A 17708-nucleotide genomic window follows, 5' to 3' on the forward strand; every position below is an offset into this window, starting at 1 on the left:
CAATGGCGCCTGCCTCCCAATGCCAACCAATCGTCAAAAAGAGTAACTAAATCAGTTGGAAAAGTTGCCGCTGGCAGGGCAACCACGGGGCCATCGCTCAGGAGCTCCAGGCAGCTGGTATGACAGACAGAGCAATTGTTGGAGCAGTACAAGTCTCTGTCTGTCTCCCACCAAGTGAGTCCAACCATATTAACAAGGACTCCAGCAAACATTTTACAGCGTAATCCCTACACATGTCCAAAAACAGATTTCTCTCCATCAGCTCTACCAGAGCTGGGGAGAGGTCTGTTGCTGTAAAATGTCTGCCCGGATGGCGGACGGCTGCAAGGATTAGACTTGCGCAGCACGGAATGGATGAAGCCTCCAGAAACACCCGTTCCCGGGCAAGACACCGTCTGGTGACACCCAGGTTCAGGAGGCTCTGGAAAGTGGCATTCATCCAGCTACTGTTCAGTTCATTGGAGAACTGACAGTAGCGTTCCATGCCCGCTTGTCCGGATCCTGCAGCCTCTGTCTTCCCTCCATCTGTCATGTCTAAGCCGACCCTCTCTTCCGAATTAAGATCCTCCTCCGGTAAACAGTTAATTTCGAAAGAAATCGTGACCCTACCATTTAAAGACCTCTTTTTTGCCTCTGAGGTACCAAGTTCCCCAGCTGGGGAAACTTGGTACCTCAAAGGCACTGGTAATGGTGCCTTTCAGAGACTTCGTTGATGACCTAAGAGCTGGGACCACTGAAGCCAAGGCTTCTGCTGTGAATTCAGCAAAAGCCTTGGCTGCAAGGTCGGCCGCAGATACATCTTCCTCAGCCGGGGCAGATGCTTCTGCGGCTCGTCTCTGGCACGCAAAATACTTTGAGCAAACCTCCCCAGCCGGGTTGGTTTGCTCAAATTTAGTACCGTCAAACTCGGTACTGTCTCGTCTGTCCTGCTCCTGCCCAGCCGGGTCAGTTTGTCTGGAGACAGTACCGTTGTGTCTGCGGTACTCTCTGGTAGGGTCACGATCGGGTCTAGTTCTACAGTCCCTAAGATGTCCGCTGGTTTGGAACAAACCTCCCCAGCCGGGCTGTTTGTTTCTCCTGAAAATCCTCAAAGTCCCGCGAGTCCTTAGAATCCGGCAAGTCCTGACAACCTCCTTTGTCCTCCTCAGGAAGGCAATAATCTAATAACTTTTTCATGCCGGTGGTAACGGCGTATCCCAAGCCCCAACCCAGTGGGATAAACAAAGGTATGAGTCCGTTCAAACTAGACATCTTCACAAATTCTTCGCAAATCTTCTTCACTGAAAGCTGTCTGAATCCTGACTGAAGCACTGAGATTCCTACTTGAGAATTTCTTTGTCATTGATGACATCATCAGTGACCTCACTGGACTTCAAGGGCAAGGTATTGCCTCTGGTCATCGCTATGGAAACGATATCAGTTCTGGAAAACTCAAGCTGAAATAATGACTGAATATTATAAAAATAAGTAATATTTTATTTATTCAACAATAGATTTCTATATGATTTAATTATTGCATTTGTGGTTTTCCAAACCTGCTGTGGCATTAACAGCCTTAAGCCATTTATCCACTGATATTTTTAAACGCAATCCTATGGTAAGCTAATTGTAGCTTCGCACTCTGAGCTCAAGTCACATTATAAATATTTACATGCAATAAATTGACATATATTAAATATTTACAATATTTTGCAAGCAATATATCTACACTTTAATTACTCATCTGCTTTTATTTTGACACAGTGCAGTGTGAAAGTGAATTAAGATCTCTTCCGAATTAAGATCCTCCTCCAGTAAACAGTTAATTTCGAAAGAAATCGTGACCCTACCATTTAAAGACCTCTTTTTTGCCTCTGAGGCAAAAAAGAGGTCATCATCAACAATAAATACTGTGAATTTGGTAGCATTTGCTCCTACTTTGCCAGAGTTATGAGGGGGGAACCATATATTTCAGCTGGCTAAAATATTCCGTTCCCCCTTCATAAAATGGGAACAAATTATTTTACCTGCAAATGCTTAACTGTGCTTATTCCTCTCATCATCAACAATAAATCCTGTGATTTTGGTAGCATTTGCTCCTACTTTGCCAGAATTATGGGGGGGAACCAAATATTTTAGCTGTTTTACCTGACTGAAATTATCCGTTCCCCCTCAAAAAACATGGAAACAAATGTATTTATCAACAGTAATCATCAACCGCAAACTGGCTGTTGGCAAACAGCAAGTTTGAAAACATTTCATCACTATTTGCTCCATCACCATCTCCACCTGCTGCAGCACCTCCCCCTGCTCCAGTCCCTCCACCGACTCCATCCCCACCTCCTGCTCCATCACCGTCTTCCTCTTATTTTAATAAAAGGAATAATTTCAGTATCATTTTGTTTTAATAATATACTGAAATTATTCCTTTTATTAAAATAAGATGAAAGCATATCAATACAAAGACGTCTTCCTCTGCTCTGCCATAGACTCCTGTCCAGTCCAGAAAAAAACTCAAGCTGAGAAATGTAAATTTGATTTCCAATTCTTATAAATATATATCAATGCACATGCATTTCAGTTTTTATTATCATACATATATGTCTCACAAAGACTTTATGTCTTTGTATTGATATGGAGGGACTGGAGCAGGGGGAGGTGCTGCAGCAGGTGGAGATGGTGATGGAGCAAATAGTGATGAAATGTTTTCAAACTGGCTGTTTGCCAACAGCCAGTTTGCTGTTGATGATTACTGTTGATAAATACATTTGTCTCCATGTTTTTGAGGGGGAACGGATAATTTCAGTCAGGTAAAACAGCTGAAATATATGGTTCCCCCCGATAATTCTGGCAAAGTAGGAGCAAATGATACCAAAATCACAGGATTTATTGTTGATGATGAGAGGAATAAGCACAGTTAAGCATTTGCAGGTAAAATAATTTGTTCCCATTTTATGAAGGGGGAACGGAATATTTTAGCCAGCTGAAAATATGGTTCCCCCCTCATAACTCTGGCAAAGTAGGAGCAAATGCTACCAAATTCACAGTATTTATTGTTGATGATGACCTCTTTTTTGCCTCAGAGGCAAAAAAGAGGTCTTTAAATGGTAGGGTCACGATTTCTTTCGAAATTAACTGTTTACCGGAGGAGGATCTTAATTCGGAAGAGATCTTAATTCACTTTCACACTGCACTGTGTCAAAATAAAAGCAGATGAGTAATTAAAGTGTAGATATATTGCTTGCAAAATATTGTAAATATTTAATATATGTCAATTTATTGCATGTAAATATTTATAATGTGACTTGAGCTCAGAGTGCGAAGCTACAATTAGCTTACCATAGGATTGCGTTTAAAAATATCAGTGGATAAATGGCTTAAGGCTGTTAATGCCACAGCAGGTTTGGAAAACCACAAATGCAATAATTAAATCATATAGAAATCTATTGTTGAATAAATAAAATATTACTTATTTTTATAATATTCAGTCATTATTTCAGCTTGAGTTTTCCAGAACTGATATCGTTTCCATAGCGATGACCAGAGGCAATACCTTGCCCTTGAAGTCCAGTGAGGTCACTGATGATGTCATCAATGACAAAGAAATTCTCAAGTAGGAATCTCAGTGCTTCAGTCAGGATTCAGACAGCTTTCAGTGAAGAAGATTTGCGAAGAATTTGTGAAGATGTCTAGTTTGAACGGACTCATACCTTTGTTTATCCCACTGGGTTGGGGCTTGGGATACGCCGTTACCACCGGCATGAAAAAGTTATTAGATTATTGCCTTCCTGAGGAGGACAAAGGAGGTTGTCAGGACTTGCCGGATTCTAAGGACTCGCGGGACTTTGAGGATTTTCAGGAGAAACAAACCAGCCCGGCTGGGGAGGTTTGTTCCAAACCAGCGGACATCTTAGGGACTGTAGAACTAGACCCGATCGTGACCCTACCAGAGAGTACCGCAGACAACGGTACTGTCTCCAGACAAACTGACCCGGCTGGGCAGGAGTGTGAGACAGCAGACGGAGACCTGACGACAGGAGACAGTACCGAGTTTGACGGTACTAAATTTGAGCAAACCAACCCGGCTGGGGAGGTTTGCTCAAAGTATTTTGCGTGCCAGAGACGAGCCGCAGAAGCATCTGCCCCGGCTGAGGAAGATGTATCTGCGGCCGACCTTGCAGCCAAGGCTTTTGCTGAATTCACAGCAGAAGCCTTGGCTTCAGTGGTCCCAGCTCTTAGGTCATCAACGAAGTCTCTGAAAGGCACCATTACCAGTGCCTTTGAGGTACCAAGTTCCCCAGCTGGGGAACTTGGTACCTCAGAGGCAAAAAAAAGGTCTTTAAATGGTAGGGTCACGATTTCTTTCGAAATTAACTGTTTACCGGAGGAGGATCTTAATTCGGAAGAGAGGGTCGGCTTAGACATGACAGATGGAGGGAAGACAGAGGCTGCAGGATCCGGACAAGCGGGCATGGAACGCTACTGTCAGTTCTCCAATGAACTGAACAGTAGCTGGATGAATGCCACTTTCCAGAGCCTCCTGAACCTGGGTGTCACCAGACGGTGTCTTGCCCGGGAACGGGTGTTTCTGGAGGCTTCATCCATTCCGTGCTGCGCAAGTCTAATCCTTGCAGCCGTCCGCCATCCGGGCAGACATTTTACAGCAACAGACCTCTCCCCAGCTCTGGTAGAGCTGATGGAGAGAAATCTGTTTTTGGACATGTGTAGGGATTACGCTGTAAAATGTTTGCTGGAGTCCTTGTTAATATGGTTGGACTCACTTGGTGGGGAGACAGACAGAGACTTGTACTGCTCCAACAATTGCTCTGTCTGTCATACCAGCTGCCTGGAGCTCCTGAGCGATGGCCCCGTGGTTGCCCTGCCAGCGGCAACTTTTCCAACTGATTTAGTTACTCTTTTTGACGATTGGTTGGCATTGGGAGGCAGGCGCCATTGCTCAGGCTGCAAGTCTGCCTTGGAGAAGAAGCACCAGTTGGCGGGTAACAACGTTCTGGTGTTTTTCTCCCGAGGCGGACCAGGATCCATCCAGTGACGGCCAACCAGACTATGGATGTGCCCGCACAGTCTGCCTGCGGGACGGAGCGGTTCTGTCTGTCCTCTGTGATCTGTCAGGGTCCATTGTCGACCCAGTTTTATACGTATTTGATGGGAGAACATCAAATTCTGAAGGCAGAAAATGATCATGTCTTCTCTGCAGATGACCTCTGCAGTGAAGACATGAATCAAACGGGAGTTTTGTACGTATACGAAAAGGTAAGGAGACATCAGCTAGTCACTGATGTCTCAAGTTCTCCAGCCCCTCCTCTCCAAGGCGACCAAGGCGCGTTTGGAGAGGAGCCAAACTTAACTGATTCGGATTAGAGGAAATTCCAAAAGATACAATTAGTGACCATTTGGAGGCTGGAGAAATCTGACCGGGTCTTATCTAAATTTATGAACTAAAAAGATTAGACAGGTTTCCTGTTTGCAGGTTTCTCTCCGGGCGCTCCGGCTTCCTGCCACAGTCTGACATTACGACTGTTAGTTAATTTGGCTCTAAATTCTGTCTAGTGTGATTAAAACATTTATTTTCTGCCTTCATGGTTGCATGTTCTCCAATCAGTGGATTCTCTCCGGTTCGGTCCCAAAAGATGACCGTTGGTTTACTTGGCTTTTCTAGTTGACCTTATTCCCAAGTCTTCTCCCCTCTCGTTTGCTTAAAGTAGCTTTGGCCACTAGGATTTTGACTTAAATCAAACTCCTCTTTCAAATGTGTGCCAAGTTTAATAATTCTTGGATAAATCGTGGCTTGTGGATGATTTTTAAGGATATTCTTGGGTGTGTTGTGGAGGAATTGGGCCACACACACCAAATATTGGACCACATTCCTGTCAGGGGGAGGACAAGGATCGATTTCAGTGAGTTTGATGCAGCACGGTTGAAACATGAGTGATAGGTTTGAATTAATAACTTGCATTAACACTAATCATTGTCCTTATGAACAGTTAGACTGTTTAGTTGTTCTAGAATGTGTGATGTCTCTGGAGGAGCAGGAAGCGTGACAAATTGTAAACATATTTCTCATAAATGTTTTATTTGGAATAACCAAAATATTTGCTTCAAGCATAAATCTATATTTCTTAAGAACTGGGTGGATAATGATATTCTAACTTTAAAACACTTGTTTAATGAGAATGGTCAACTGTTTAATTATGGTGAATTTCTTCATAAATATAAATCTTGCTGGTAAGTGCAGTTGTTCCCATTTTATGGAGGGGGAACAGAATATTTTAGCCAGCAGAAATATATGGTACCCCCTCATAACTCTGGCAAAATAAGAGCAAATGATACCAAAATCACAGTATTTATTGTTGATGATGAGAGGAATAAGCAAAGTTAAGCATTTGCAGGTAAAATAATTTGTTCCCATTTTATGGAGGGGGAACAGAATATTTCAGGCTGCTGAATCATCCATTATTTCCTCTCCTTACTCCATAACCTTGGGGAATAAAGAACAACTGTTTCCAAATTCACAAAAACCTTTACATACACACTACGTGTTGGGAAAACAGTGTTTGGTGACTGACTTTTATTTCTGCCAGACTTACGTGAGAAAAGAGCGATTCTCTTGGTGTTTACAATAACACAAAACAGCGTCAGAAGACCTCGTTTATTTATTTATTTTGCAATTTTTGTAAACAACAGCTGCAAATTAAACTGAGTGTTACAACATTGACATGGTTGTATTAGTTGTTTTTTTTTACCGAGAAATCAATCAGAAGCGACGTGAAAATGATCAGATCCGCCTCTTTCGCCTCTCTGGCTGTAATGCGCGCTCCCGACGCAGGGGGAACAGATTTTCACAGGGGAACCGAATTTCGCACAAGACCGGCCTTCTCCGAGTATTATACATTGCCATGTATTTCAAAGCATCGTGAAAGAAAACGCAATTATTAAGTTTATACAGCAAGCTTTTAGTTGACATAATTTGCTACGATTCTTAAGCTTGAAGAAGTGATGCGTTTTATTAGGGTGGACTTTGTTTGGAATCTACCAATTTGTTTGAAATAAAAAGTGAATTTATTAAAAAAAAAGTCTCACTTGAATTTACAAAACATGACAGACTTTACACTTTAGTGCATTAATAAAAACAAAGTACCACAATTTAGGATGCACACTGAGACGCTCAGATATTTTTATAATAGTCTATGCAATCTGTAATGGTTAAAAACGTAAATCAAAATGCAAACCATTATCTGTAGGGAGGAGTGAAGCAACCTTTCATTCAAAAATTTTAATACCTTATTATTATGTGGCTTTTTCAGGATTTTCCTGAAGGTTTGCATCATTACACACAGAAAAAGGAAAAAAATGCAAACATTTAAAAAGGATGACCTCAAGAGTTTCATCATTTCTAAACACCAAAAATGATTTTGAGATCGGCCAATGAGAGTTTAGCGACTGTGCTTCCTGTTCCGGAAAGCACATTTTCGGCCAGCTCTTTCTTCTTCGTCTGCAGTGTCGCAATCTTGTCCTCTACGGTTCCTTCACACACAAACCTGCAGCCATATAAAGTGTCAAAAGTATACTTGTACATATAAGCAAACCCAAGAAAGACTAACACAGGTACGTCTCATTGTTATACTTTTCATTTAGTCCACATTTATGTGGTAGAAACAATATTTTTAATGGTCTGATGTAATATTCTAAACTGAAATGTCATGTTTTCATCAGCTGAAAGCAGAACGTAAAGCATGTCAAAGAAAAAAAAAAAATAGATTTTGTGGTTTTGCTACCTGTGAATGGTGACGTCTTTACGTTGTCCCACTCTATAGATCCTGTCACAGGCCTGATCCTCCAAGGCTGGATTCCTGTCAGAATTTAAAGGAATGACATTTCTGTGTTAATATTTCTATACTAAATAGGGTAAATAGTGCTGCAGTGACTGTACAGAACAACAGAATTATTTTTTCTGAGATCTGGATAAATGATTCTGAATGTAGTTGATTTATTTATTGTTTTAAATTCTTTTGACTTGTAAAACGTGCAAAAGTATCACCACATACTCAAACAGTAACGGGTGTGACAGCTCTAAGCTCAATCGAATGAAAAGCATAAACAAAACAAAGACGTAAGGTTTTAGTTTTAGTGCTGTGACCTCACCAATGCATGTCAATGAGGAAGAGATGATTCCCTCCAATCAGGTTGAGTCCAACCCCACCAGCACACAGAGAAACCAGCATAACCTTTTAGAAAAAGCAAACAACGAATTCAGCAAAGGACTTCCTTACAACATTCTCCAGATAAAAACAAAATCATTTAGTTTTGGGGATCATCACATTTAGCTGAGGTGTACCTGAGGTCCTCTAGGGTTTGTGTTGAACTCTTCCACCAGGTCCATGCGCCGTTTGGGGTTCACGGTGCCGTCGATGACCCCGTAAGTCAAGCCCATTCGCCGCAGATGAACTGCTATGATGTTGAGCATACTGGTCCACTGAGACACGATCACGCTGCAGAGAAACACATGCGGCACATTATCATAACGTCATTTTAATATGTTTTGTATTAGTGTTGGAAAGTAAAAAAAACAAGTGTAATCAGTGAAGATAAGTAAGCAGATTTGTCATCTGATGAAAAAGCTAAAAATACCCCAATATAGTGGAACAGACTGTTGTAATGAGCAATTATTTAATTATGCTAAATCGTAGGTTAAATTAAAATGAGCTCAGTTATCTCCATTCTGATGGTTCATATTTTCTGAAGGGCAATTTTGTTTACGGAGACTTAATAGTCCATTTTATTGGTGGTTTCGGTTGAGATTGTGTTTATTTTTTGTTTTTGCATCTTACTTTGGATATTTAAAAATATATCTTCCAGTGTAAAGTATTCTTTAAAAATGTAAAATTTATTGGTCTTTAGGAGGGCAGATTTGCATTATTTTGCCAATATTAACATATTGCTTGAAAATGGTCTCAAGACAACTATATTATAACTTATCACAATAATTACTGCAACAATTTATTGTCCGGCGATTTATTTGTTTATGTGACAGACCTACTGCCCAGATCCAATTCTGATATTAAAATCCGGTCCGATATCAGTCAAAAGAAACCATTGGTTTACATCGGACTGGATTTAAAACGATAGAGGCACTCCACTCCGGTATTCCGCTCCAGCATTTCTACCACTGCCGGATCTGGTTATTATTTACTAATAACCAGAACAACTGGTTATTAGTAAATGAGTGAGTTGCTCTCAAACCTGTTTGTTATTGACCATTGTTCTCTGAGTAATATGACCTGACCAAGCCTTTCCTAACATTAACACATTACAAAATACGTAATAAAAGTATGTACGATTTGTACCGATATGATATCGGGTCAATATCGGTATCCGCCAATGCTCAGAGCTGCAATATCGGTATTATAGCAATAAAGTTGTATCAGGACAACCCTAATTTTGAGCTTTTGGTGACACTAATACAAGTAGAGGCAATAAACTGAGAAGTTTAATTTCAGATACACTTTAAAAGCAACATTTCTTTACTTTACCCTTATAAAATCCTAATTATTCAAAGCTTCAGTTACTTTTTTTTTTATATCGGTAGCATGTTGTTACCTTTTCTGATTGTCACTCTTCTCTTTTATCGCCATGAGTTCAGACGTGATCGCAGAAATCTAAATATACACAGGAAAGAAGTACCAACATATTTAGAAAATCAACATAGCCTTTTCCAATCATAATATGCTTCGTCACTGCTGTAATGTAAATAATTGTCTTATTGCCAATTTAAGAAGCACCTTGTAAAGTCGGTGCGCCACATTTTTGATCCAAGAGTCTAAATATAAACCAGTCACTCACCTTGGTGCTTTCACTGGTCTCCTCAAACAACTGTGAGGGGAAGTGGGTGCCGTTCAGGGCCACGGTGTCTTTGGGGTCAGGGGCCGATGGCGACGGGGTCGAGGACAGTGACAGAGCATTCAGCTGCTCCTCCAGCGACAGAACGATCCCATCACCCTGCAGCTCAGACGAGTCCAACGTCTGTGCGGGCAAGTAGAAAAGAACGATCAGGCGTGCATGGAGATTGGATTTCTTTGTTTTTGTTTAAGTCAAAGTTGGATGAGTTCTTTAAAAGCTAAAAAAAACAAAACAAAAAAAAAAACCTAAAGTACCTTTTTAAGAAGAGAGAGGTGGCAGCAGCACTGTCTGAGGCGCAGCAGCAAAGAGAGGATGTGAACGGTGCTGGATGCCTGTCGAGAGCCCGACCTGGCAGGGTCAGCCTGGGACACACCGAACTCTTGGGCCACTGGAGCGAGAAAACGCCACAAACACTGTTTTTAGTTCCTAGTTTTACATTTGCAGAACTGTTTTTTTTGTTGTTTTTTTATATGCCTTTACCACCTATCTAACCTTTATCAAACGGATTGACGCTGGACGCGTTTCCCTTGTCCAAATCTTTCTCTTCATGCCTCTTGAGATAGTTCTGCAGAGTAGACCTATGGGGAAAAATATATACTTTTTTTTACCATTTCCTACTCACAAGGAAGACATCTATACTTCCCAATACTGTGTGATAATTTTTTTTTAATTGAAAACATTTTTTCCTGCCAACTGGAATCCAAAATCATCTCTACAATTCTGCAATCAAATAGCTAAACTTCAGTCATTGAAGCTATGAATCAATACATGTCATCTCACCTAATTTCTTTCAAATAGAAGAAAAGAAAAAAACAAAAAAGGACAAAAGCATAAAAAGTTAAAATAGATGTCTGAAGTTCCAAGAGTGGGCAAGGAAAAGTACTTGTAGTTTCTCTTTCTTAATTCCGTTTCTCTTAGCATTAGGGCCAAACCGCTGGAAGGAAAACATTGAATTGCTTTGTGATTGTTAAATATTGGGACTTTCAGACAAAGTTGAAATAAAAAATAACAATTTATTAGGGTTTAATCACTAGCAAGGATTTGATTTATATTTTACAAAATCTCCATCTCAGTGGCGCACCCCAGAGAGGGGTTTAGGGGGACCATGGCTCCCTCTAAAATACTCCAAGCTTCTCAGAAACACAAAGACAAGAACATGGATATCACAGATACAATAACGCATTTTCAGTTTATAATGCATGCACTTTAATTTATGTATTTATCTTGATATTAAGAAACATATGTAGTTTTTCAAAACAATTAAATTTTTTGCTGTTTGCCTGTTGAAAATGTTTTCCCTTGAGGTTACTGACAGTCATAACAAAATACTGCTTTATTCTTTTAATGTACAGAGCACACTATTTTTCTTTGAAAACTCAACAAATCAATAAATTAACACAAAATAAATAAATACAATGATAGAAATATATGTATTTTAGCTAGCGTTGTGTGGCCACCCCATTCATGTTTTTTTCATGGGGGCGCCACTGCTCCGTCTGTTTTGAAGGCATAAAAAAGCAAAACTTCCCCATATTTTATTAAAATCTTCACCCTTACACGTTCTCAATGACACATGAACGGAAACATTATTTCATCACTTGTCAGTATCTTACCTGGACTGAGCGAACACCACATCGTACACAGCCTGCTCGTCCTCAGAGAGTTTGAGCTGATGCACTTCGCAGGTCCGCTTCGGAAGAGACACCTGAAACATCCAATGTTCTCGTTAGCCTCTTTTCAGCAGTAAGGATGAACTCCTTGTTTACATTTGATGGTGAAGGATGACGGTGTGTGTGTGTGTGTGTGTGTGTGTGTGTGAGGGGGGGGGGGGGGGGGGTCTCTCTACCAGCGGTTTTCCCCTGGAGTCCAGCTGATCTTTGGTGCGTCGCAGCAGCAGAGTTCTCGTCAGGATGTTGAGTCTCTCCCTGCCTCTGCTGGAGCCGTTGTCCACCTGAGCTTTCCACAGCTTGTACTCGTCGAACGGAGAACAACGCAGGAACCTGAATATGAAAACAATTTCTACATCAGTTTGTCATTTTGACGGAAAGGCCGATTTTCAATATTAAATTTTACAGCCAATATTGCCCGATACCAATACCACGCCGATAATATTGTGCGTCTCTAAATTTAACCATACATTATGTTTCCCAGCAGTAAACACACATCTGTCAGACTTGTTTATTCCAGCGTTGGGACAGGACAGGAGTTGAATCGACAACCAGATGGGACCTACTTCAGCAGAGAGTACATGTCCAGCAGGTTGTTCTGGATGGGGGTCCCGGTCACAGCCCAGCGGGCGCGGGCTCTCAGCTGGCAGACGGCCATGGAGGTCTGCACTTTGGGGTTTTTAATGTTGTGGGCTTCGTCCAGAATCACTCGGGCCCAGGTCACTCGCAGGAGAGGGCCTGAACATGACGGCTGCAGATATACAATATATGAGCCGAAGTGAATTTGTTCTAGTTCCTTCTTTCCTCAGCATATCAACACCATCCTAAAATAAGTCTTTTTTTTTTCTTTTTGCCAAATCCCTTTTATCAAAAAACAGTCACTATTTTAGGAAGGTGACAATATGACAACATAATTTAACGTGTTGACCAATTGTGAATCAGATTTTCCTTTTTACTGTTATTTACACATAAAACCTGACATTTTAGATTTGACTTGCTGTATTCACCACATGATCAGAATCTTTGCCGGGATTATCAGCATCTTCCTTTTTGACAGGAATCTCCTTAGAGACCAAACTGTATGTGGTCACAACGACGTCGTAATCTGCCAGTCTGGAAGAGAGACACAGTTTGGGCTAAAACTATTAATCTGATTAATCGTGATTATCGAAATAATCCTCAATATAGTGATCTACGAACTATTCTGACTCAAAAAAGGCAGTTTGCGAAAAGAACACCACACTCCAAAGCTGTACAAAAATATATTCATTTTGAACTTGTGAAAAAAAAGATGGTTGTAAATATGTGCCAAGTTTAATGAAAAATCTGCAGAACGTGACAATTGTTTTATCTGATTAAAAAAGGGTAAATCCTAAAAAAAAAAAAAATTATCATGGCATAAAATTAATCAATTAGTTGTCACAATAAATGATAGCGTCATAATTTACTGAAATAGTTGTTTATTGCAGCCCCAGATACAAAACAATCTTCGACTTTAGTTTCTTGTGCTTTAAATAATCATATGTAAAATCTGTCCTCTTTTCATTGCGCCTGCTAACACAAATTTGTCTGAAAGAATTAGCAAAGCAAATAAGTATAAGTCATTGCTGTGTTGGTTCTTACGCTCTGGCGCTTCTCTCCCGGCTGGAACCGTGGTACAGATACACAGACATCCTGCCTGTCTTGACATGCCGCTCAATCTCCTTCTTCCAGTGGTGAATGAGGGAAGCAGGACAGATGACGAGAGTGCCTTTAGAAGACACAATGCTGGAATCTGGACAGCGAAACAAGCAGTAAACACAAACCAGATAAACGACGTGTAATCTAATTGTGAACGGTTTGGAAATGGTCACAATCACCCAGCTGGATTTCTTCGAAAACGAAGGACTGACTGATAACAAATAAGGATCACCGCTTTTAGAGATCCAGGAGTCCAACTTCTTCTCTTCTTTTTTGGCCTCCATCTTTTTTGTCAGCATGAGTGCGATCATGGTCAGAGTTTTCCCCAAGCCCATGTCGTCCGCTGTAGCCACACAAAAGTAATAATGATAAAAGGTTAGAGATAAATGTTTTGCTGTATAAACATGGAAAATATGAAACTCCTCTAAATGCACTTTTTTTCTCTTTCACCTGCGTTCAAGATTAAAAATCAAATCAGAACCACTAAGTATTGGGAAACATTTGGTATCGGCCAGTAAAAAAACCCTGATTTGTCTTTAATTTGTGCCCACTTTAAAATCTGTAATGTTTTTATAGTGTCGCTAACAGTCGAGAATACACAGATGAATAAAAGTTACCCAGAATTCCTCCACATGGATTCTGAGCTTCTCTCCAGAGCAGCCAGGCTAAAGCTCTCCTCTGATGGGCCAGGAGCGGCACCTGACCGGCCAAACAAAGAAATTCAACGTCATTGACACAGTAAAGGAGAGCAGCACAAACTGTCTATTATTGAAAATTACAGCTTTAAAGAGTTTAGAATGAAGCAGAACACCAGATTTTGCAGTTGACTCGGCAGAAAAGAGTAAAGGAGAGGGGAACCTTGATGCCTCTGGGGTCTGAAGCTTCATCCTCGGGATCTGGACACGACTCCAGAGATTTATGAAGATGGTCGATGGCCTCGCAGGTGGCGTTCTTCACTGCCAGCAGGCGGTCATTCGTCATCCTGCCCCCATAATAAGGGTGCATTTGAAGATCTGCTGGGAAAAAGGAAGAAGAAGAAAAGTACTAATAAACACTTATTACTAATAAGTACTAATAAACACTTATTAGTCAACACTCACACTCCCCACACAAGATTCTAAGTATGGCTCACCTCCAAAGGTTTGAGCGTTTCCCTGGCTCAGTTGAATCCCCGTAGAGCTCCCAGAGGCTTGGTGCCGGACCAGCCCTGGTACTGGAGCGGAGGGGAGTAGGACGGTTCCGCCCGGCCTGCTGAATGGGTTGGCAACAGGTTGAGCAGAGCTCCTGGACTCCTCCACAGGTTCTGGAAGAGGTTTGACCGTCACGTTAGCAGTGAGACGACAAAAAACAGATTCAACAGATTTCAGATGAACTCTTCGAAACGATTGTTTTGTAACCACATGGCCAGGTAGCGATTTAAAAAAAGAAGTGGCAAAAGCTAGTGCGGTGGATTAGCATTGCTTGCCAACAACTGACGACATGATTTCCTTTACACCGGCTCCGCAGCGAAGATTTGCAATACTGTGTTTAGAAGGGTGAGGGGGCGGAGATATGACTCACCGGGCTGAGAAGCAGCAGCGAGGCTCAGAGACTCCAGCGCGTCCTCCAGCTCTTTAACCTGTAACCTCAGCCTCTCTCCTTTATCTGGCAGAGCCTCCACGTTCACCGAAGACAGAGTGGCCTACTCAGGAGAACACGGAAACACACAAATATGGGGCAAAAACTTAAAAAATTTTTTTTGAATGATATGCCACTGTTTTCCTGTTGAACTTTATTTTCATAGCTTGTGCATTTTAAATATCTTTATGCCGGTAAAAACCAACTATAGCGCACAAGGAAACTGAATATTCCAGAAAAATCTTCCACATGCAGATTTCCATGTGGAACTATTAATCTGGAAATTTCTTTTCCAGATGGTTGTCATGGAAAATTGCCAATTAGATGAATGTGTTTGGTGTCAAAGCATATTTTAAACCATAGAAATCACATACTTGTTTTCATCCACACTTGAAAGTTTTTTTGTTTGTCTTTTTACAGTGCAATGCTGCACTAATCCTTTACAATATCAAATAAATTAATTGTTAACGTTTGCATCAAATTGCAGCAGAGCCTTTGTTTAGTGGAACCACCAACCTTCTTCTGTTGAAGCTGGGCACTGAGCAGACAGTGCGTCCCCTTTGGGTCGCCCACCGGGGCGGCCGACTGAAACCCAGGAAAGCTGGTGATCGTCTTTTGGACTGCAGAAAGAGCCGGGGGAGTTTGGCGAGCCGCCGGTTTCACTGAAACCAAAACTACGTCGTCATCCTGCTCTTCTTGATGGGTCTCTGTTGCAATATCCGCTGAAACGGTACAATTCCCTCCTCTGGAAGACTGGCTGCTTCTGCCGGGGACAGATTTAGCAACACTCTTCTCCGCTGTGGGCTCATTTTGACTCGAGGAAGGGGTTTGACTATTAGTTGCTTCCTGTGGTATGTTTTTGTGTGCGTCGGGGCAAACTGGACTGGTTTTTCCTGACTCTCCCTCCTCTCCAGAACTTTTCCCAGCCTTGTCTTGCGTCCCAGCTGCTGTTCTATCAACGCCATCAGCTTTGGACTTGCTGCTTTCCTCGCTTGAAATCCTCTTCTTTACCTTCATTCCTGCTGGGAGCAGCTTACCTCGATACGTTTCAGGTGCGCTCACCTTTCTTTCCTCTCGCACTTCCACTCCTGTGGCTAAAGCCTCCATATTTTCCTTCTGGGAATGTTGTCTTTCTTCTGCGTTATAACTTGCTTTCTGAGTTTTCTTCTCCCCTTCTTTCTCTTCACACCCACCGCTCAGCATGCCTTTCCGCTCCGAAGTTTTGTCCGTCTTGTCGGGTGCCTTAAAGGGATTTCTGACACGTGGGAGGCACGATGGCTGCAGCTGGGAGTCAGTCAGAGGGGTTCTCCTTTCTTTTTCTTGCTGCAATTATTCATAAAATATATACTTAAATAAATATGATTGCAACAACATTAAACGTTTATGCATTCTAGGAGTTTTGAGGAAGCGAATGTCGACACAGTGAGCCTTACAGCAGTCCAGGGCACGTTTCCACACCATCTCTGACCTTCTCTTTTCCCGACAGCACATCTGTAGTAGAGCCTGGAGCAAATGAGGAACAGGTACAATGTACATAATGCCAATTTAAAGAATTACGAAAAATAATAATCAATAACTAATTGTTATTTTTCTAACTCAAATCCTTCTGCATCCTCACCGGTGGCTCTGCTGCTGTTGGCTGTAGCTGAGCGCCTGCAGCTCCACCACTGACTCTTCATGATGCAGACAGTGGGATGGAGGGACACTGGAGAAGGAGATGTGGAGGATTTAGATTGACAGCTGAATGTGACAAGTTAGTTTAAACGTGACAATTTTTAAATGTTTAAATCTCAATCGAAAAACAATTTTACAAAACTTAATGCAGTTCAATGGGCTTAAAAAACCCCAGACAATATTACAACAGATAATACAAAAAAATACAATCATGGTAATGGAGGCAGGTTTTTGATAAACTAGGCCTTTTTGTAATTAAAACAAATGTAATTAAAAACCAAAGAGTGTACTTTATTTTTTTACAGTACCTGTACTGTTATTATAACGAATTGTTAACAGAATAAGAACACATTTAAGACTTTAAAACGCTGGATACTTTCTTCATCACAAGAGCTCGCTGGTGAATTTGCTGACATACCTGGCCTGTTGGGTGAAATTACAGCCCTGCTTGTCAACGCAAATATAGAAGCTCTTGCCTTTATTTGGTCCCTCTTTCACGCCGGTTTTCAGCATACACACACTACCTGCGCGAGGACACAGACAGCGTTGTTTAGCTAATCTTACAACCGTTACCGAAAACGGAGAATAAGTTAGCAAGATAAGTATAAAATAAGTTTTTGTTGCATGACAACTTGTCACAAGTGTCTTATTAATAATAGCTCACCGTGTAAATCACATTTCACTCTTTCCATTGTCTCTGAAATCCTTCAGTTCACTTCGTAGAGTGACAACGTCTCGGAAGTTTGGTATTTTTGGATAGACCAATCACGCCACTCACATTTCACTTCCGGTTTGGACATTTAGACATAAAAGCTCACATGCGAGTTTAACATTTACTTTGTGTTTTGTTGGCTACTAAAACGCCTGAAATATTTTATTTAATGATGTAAATTCTAGCAAATAAACACACGTGTGTAAGTGCAACCGTTAATTAAATAATATCTGTATAAAAGCCATTATTTTGAAATGTGCAAATGTGGACCGTTGATGAAACCGGACATGTTAACCTTATTAAACTTCCAGAAAAACATGTTTCGTAAAATTTCTGTTGTTGAAGTGTTTCAAAATAACTCAACATACTAGAAAATATTTTTGTACATATAAATATATTTTTCAAAAGGGATTAAAACCTGCCCAAACGCATTTTTAAGACACTTGAACTACATTACCCAC

At 41.1% G+C, this 17708-nt stretch overlaps 1 protein-coding gene across 2 annotated transcripts; it reads right to left on the reverse strand.

The window, feature by feature from the left end:
* Nucleotides 1–6634: 6634 nt before the first annotated feature.
* ttf2 (transcription termination factor, RNA polymerase II) lies at nucleotides 6635–17291 on the reverse strand. 2 transcript variants are annotated; one of them, XM_055031618.1, is made up of 23 exons: nucleotides 17200–17291; nucleotides 16954–17059; nucleotides 16480–16566; nucleotides 16295–16364; nucleotides 15378–16184; nucleotides 14805–14925; nucleotides 14377–14547; nucleotides 14103–14257; nucleotides 13862–13943; nucleotides 13477–13587; nucleotides 13188–13338; nucleotides 12572–12677; nucleotides 12131–12315; nucleotides 11744–11897; nucleotides 11511–11602; nucleotides 10390–10475; nucleotides 10152–10285; nucleotides 9841–10020; nucleotides 9598–9656; nucleotides 8336–8489; nucleotides 8143–8225; nucleotides 7776–7850; nucleotides 6635–7538 (listed from the first exon to the last, which is right to left on the reverse strand). In XM_055031618.1, exons 1-23 carry the CDS (start codon nucleotides 17225–17227, stop codon nucleotides 7394–7396), a joined length of 3342 nt encoding a protein of 1113 aa, XP_054887593.1. In that variant the 5' UTR covers nucleotides 17228–17291; the 3' UTR covers nucleotides 6635–7393. The 2 variants fall into 2 exon arrangements, with proteins under 2 accessions (XP_054887593.1, XP_054887592.1); XM_055031617.1 differs by having other exon boundaries at nucleotides 14103–14260.
* Nucleotides 17292–17708: the final 417 nt, after the last annotated feature.

This window comes from Poeciliopsis prolifica, unplaced genomic scaffold (assembly GCF_027474105.1).
Source record: "Poeciliopsis prolifica strain line A6 unplaced genomic scaffold, Auburn_PproV2 SCAFFOLD007, whole genome shotgun sequence".
In the NCBI taxonomy this organism is placed as follows: Eukaryota; Metazoa; Chordata; class Actinopteri; order Cyprinodontiformes; family Poeciliidae; genus Poeciliopsis; species Poeciliopsis prolifica.